The sequence below is a fragment of the Eimeria tenella genome, genomic scaffold (genome assembly GCF_000499545.2).
Source record: "Eimeria tenella Houghton genomic scaffold, Eth_scaff4559, whole genome shotgun sequence".
NCBI lineage: Eukaryota > Apicomplexa > Conoidasida > Eucoccidiorida > Eimeriidae > Eimeria > Eimeria tenella.
In genome coordinates this window covers 271-4,404 of record NW_013545489.1, presented here as the reverse complement: position 1 = coordinate 4,404, position 4,134 = coordinate 271, and the positions used below count along the sequence as shown (strand labels likewise).

At 56.6% G+C, this 4,134-nt stretch overlaps 2 protein-coding genes across 2 annotated transcripts; one reads left to right on the top strand and one right to left on the bottom strand.

Annotated features, from left to right (window-relative positions):
* Nucleotides 1–556: 556 nt before the first annotated feature.
* ETH_00035710 (uncharacterized protein) lies at nt 557–664 on the bottom strand (the record flags this gene model as incomplete). The annotated part of the gene is made up of 1 exon (XM_013380188.1): nt 557–664. A coding segment is annotated over one exon (108 nt), but the record flags the coding sequence as incomplete, so codon positions are not given.
* A 387-nt stretch (nt 665–1,051) lies between these two features.
* Nucleotides 1,052–3,291, top strand: ETH_00035705 (TPR repeat-containing protein YDR161W, related; the record flags this gene model as incomplete). Its single annotated transcript, XM_013380187.1, has 5 exons — nt 1,052–1,339; nt 1,576–1,936; nt 2,124–2,380; nt 2,755–2,841; nt 3,121–3,291. 5 exons carry the CDS (start codon nt 1,052–1,054, stop codon nt 3,289–3,291), a joined length of 1,164 nt encoding a protein of 387 aa, XP_013235641.1.
* Nucleotides 3,292–4,134: the final 843 nt, after the last annotated feature.

The window sequence follows — 4,134 nt, the reverse complement described above, 5'->3', positions numbered from 1 at the left end:
GGGGCCCCTCTCGCCGCCCTCGCTGTGGGGCCGCAGCCCGTAGGCGCTGCTGCTGCTGCTGCTGCTGCTGCTGCCGCTGCGGCCCTCGCGCCCCAGCCTGCGGACGGCGGTCTCTGCAGATGCGGCCTGGGGGAACTTGGCCGCCAGAAGCGCCGCAGGCAGCCACAAAAGGGCTCGCCGGAGCCGCGAGATCTTCATATCCAGAGCCTGAGGGCGGCAGCAGCTGAACCTGTGGAGGACCGGCCAGCACACGATCTGCAGCAGCAGCCCCGATCGCCGCCCGGGAAATCAACCTCTCCTGGCTGCTGCTTGATGCAATAATGACGAATTAAAACCAAATGAGCACGAAAATGAAGGAAAATGAGGCTTAAAGCGGGCTGCGAAGCGCGCAAACCGTCGATTTGCCGTTTCGGGAGAAGCCCAGGACACCGCAGGGCTGCAGGAGTCCACTGACGGGGAAGCGGCAGGCCTCGAGCTTCCTTTACAAGTTCATTAAAAAGGCCAAAGTATTTAAATTACACTTCTCCTCAAGACTCAGCTGAAGCGACGAAGGTACCTGGACGAAACCATCCGCGGCTGGCAGCTGGCCGCACCCACCCCAGTTCAATTGCTTCAAACCTGAACTGCTTCCGTTTTGAGGAAATCCGCAGCCGATGCCAATCATTTTTGCATTCATATGTTTAAACAGTTCTTTTCCTTCATTTTTAGCCCCAATTGGAAGTAATTTGTAGGCGCTTTCCCGGATGATCGCGCCGCTTCCCGTTTTGCAGCTGCTCAAACCGATGCAGGCCCAATCCGGTACGACCCCAGCTGTGGGGCCAGCAGTTATTCCTGCGTTTTAGCTTTTGAGTTAATGGCAATTAGGCGACTCTCCTCCATTTCAATATTTAGCTCCTCAGGTTTCTTCATTTAGGCTCGGCGAGGCGCGGCGAGCCCGCCTCTCCCGCCGCGAAGTCCGGGTCGCCGGGTGTACAGACTCGAGAAATGCGCGCCTCGTGCGTCATTGCTTGACTGGTCTCAACACTTTTTTCCAAATCCTCCGGCGGGACCAATGGAAGTGGACGGGGAGGAGGGCCCCTTCGAGGGGGCCCCCTCGTCAGGGGCTTTGCAAGTGCAGCCTCGATCCCAGGGAAAGCCCCCTGCCTTCTTCATTTCCAAAGCAGAAGAGTATCTGTCTTCTTTTCCACCCAACATGGAGTTGGCGGTGAAGTTTTTGGAGAAGGGGGTGTCTGTACACCCCAACCATGTGGGGCTTCTCGAGCGCCTCGCTGCCGAATACGCAGAGATAGGCAGGGCAGAGGAGGCGAAGAAGCTGCTGCAGAGGGCCATGGAGCTGCAGGTACAGCCTCCTGCTGCTGCAGTTGCTGCTGCTGCTGTTGCTGCTGCTGCTGCGGTTGCTGCTGCTGCTGTTGCTGCTGCTGCTGCAAGTGGGCCGAATTTTCGCGCTTTTGCAGCGGCCTGCGTGCGCCTCCGCCTCGCCTGCTGCTGAGCTTGCTGCTGCTGCTGCTGCTGCCTCTGCTGCAGCTCACTTCTGCTGCTTTTTGTTATTTCTTTTCTTTTTGCTGCGGCTCGCAGCCAGACTCGGGGCCCCTCAAGTTCCTCCAAATGGCCCAACTCGAAGAAGGCGCCGCCAGCCTGCCGCTGTACAGCAAGGCCATTGACATGCTGGAGTCTGCTGCGCGGGTGGGCCCCCGCAGCAGCAGCAGCAGCAGCAAGAGCAGCAGCAGCAGCGGCGCAGCGGCAGAGTTCTCGCAGAAGGAAGCGAGGGCCCACCTGGTGCGGGCCTACGCCGCTGTGGCTGAACTCTATCTCACAGATCTCTGTGACGAAGCAGAAGCAGAAGCAGCAGCAGCAAATGCCATTAACAAGGCTTTGCTGCTGGACCCCGACAGCCCCGACGCGCTGCTCTGCGAGGCCCAGTTCAAGAAGGTCAAAGGTCTGCTGCTGCTGCTGTTGCTGCTGCGGTCGTTGCTGCGTCAGCTGCTGTTGCTGCGGTTGCTGCTGCTCCTGCGGTTGTCGCTGCCGGTGTTGCTCTCGCACTGCAGCAGCTGCTGCAGCAGCCGCGGCCCGTTCCAGCTGCTGCAGCGAGCTGTGCCGCTGCTGCAGTTGCTGCTGCGCTGCAGAGGACCGCGAGGGCGCAATGGCTGCTGCTGGGCGCCTGCATGCGGTGCTGAAGCGGCTGCAGGAGAAGGCTGCTGCTGGGCTGCTGCTGTGGCAGCGCGAGCACGGCGCAGCAGCAGCAGCAGCAGCAGATGGACAAGAAGAGGAAAATGCTTCAATTGAAATCCGAGTCAACGCTGGGAGACTCTTCATAGATTTGGAGATGGTTGAGGAGGCCCTCGAAGTCCTCAGCAGCTGCCTAGAAGAAAATGAAGACGACGTATGCTGCTGCTGCTGCTGCTGCTCCAGTGATTGCTGCTGCTGCTGTTGCTGCTGCTGTTGTGGTTGATGCTTTTCATGCTGCTGCTGCTGCTGTGGTTGATGCTCTTGATGATGCTGCTACGGCTGGTGTGACTGGTGCTATTAATGCTGCTGCATTTACTGTCTTTGGTTTTGCTGCAGCAGCTGCTGCTGCTGCTGTTGGTGTTGCTGCTGCTAGGACTTGTGAAGCACTTGCTGCCTTTGCTGCTGCGCTGGGTGCCTTTGTCTGTCCGTTTGGCGCTGCAGCAGCAGTGTCTGCTGCTGCTCAAGGCTTAGGGCTGAGGGCTTAGGGTTTAGGGTTTAGGGTTTAGGGTTTGGCGGTTGCGGCTGCAGCCAGAGGTCTGGCTGGTGTATTGCTGCGGGCTCTTGAAGGCGAAAGAATTTGACTCTTGTCTCAGCGCGCTTGACGAGTTGAAAGACGTAAACCCTAAACCCTAATTGCTGCCAGCAAATCCTAAACCCTAAACCCTAGTCGCTGCTGCCAAACCCTAAACGCGGGCTGGCCCCCCGAACCCTAAACCCTAGTTGCTGCCTTCAAACCCTGGTATATCCTAAACCCTCACTTCTAAACCCTAGCTCCTGCTCTTTTCAACCACGGGTTGTGTCCCAGCAGCAACAGCAGCAGTTCATCAACACTGAATTTTGCTGCTGCTGCTGCTGCTTTTGCTGCTGTTGCTGCTGCTGCTGCTGCTGCTGCAGCGGCTCAAGCGATTTGGCTTCCCCAGCGACCATCCGATGGCAGAACATGAGGAGGAGCTGCGCAAACTTGCGGAGCAGGGCCTCACTGACCCGCAGCAGCAGCAGCAGCAGCAGCAGCAGCAGGATAGCAGCGACTGCAGCTTCTCCTCCGATGACGAGGGCGCCTCCTGAAGGTGCTGCCGAACTGGCAAATTTGAGTTTTCGTTGGAGTCCAAACTTTGGGGTTTAGGGTTTAGGGTTTGGGCTGGTGAATTGGGGTTTAGGGTTTACGCTCTTGAATTAGGGTTTAGGGCCTCGGCCTGTTATTAGGGTTTAGGAGCTGTTGAGTTAAGGTTTAGGGCTTAGGGCTGTCGAGTTAGGTTTGCTGAATTAGGGTTTAGGGTTTAGGGTTTGCAGAATTAGGGTTTAGGGTTCAGGCCGTTGAAGTACGGCCTACGGTTTGCGGCACAGAGATTAGGGTTTTAGCCTTGGGAAACCCTAAACTACGGGCAGAAGCCGGGGGGCTAGATTAGGGTTTAGGGTTTAGAGTTTGCACTGCGTTTAGCAAACCCTAAAACCCTAAACCCGGGATGCCGCGCAGTGTCTGCTGCAGCAGCAGTGTCTGCTGCAGCAGCTACCCTCGGGCAACTCGTTTGGTAGGTAGTTGTGTCCTAGGGTTTAGGGTTTACGGTTTAGGGTTTGGAAGGCGTTCGGAAGGTCTGGCGTTGCATTTTTGACTAGCAAAAACAAAAGCTTTGCGGCGAAGCGACGAGCGTTCAAGGTTCAGGGTTTAGGGTTTAAGCTAGGGTTTAGGGTTTGGCAGCGCCCGACGGCTCTCTGCCTTGCTTCTGCAGCTGTTGAGCCTCAAATGATCATTTTAATTCTATTTTTTATTATTAATAAATATTTTAAATTAATTTGTAATAAAAATGGAAAAGAAATCAAAACAGCAAACTAAAGCTGGGGCTGGGGGCCCCCTCTTGGGGCCCCAGCCCCTACGAGGCCGTTGTTGCTGCTGCTGCTGTAGCCGCTGCT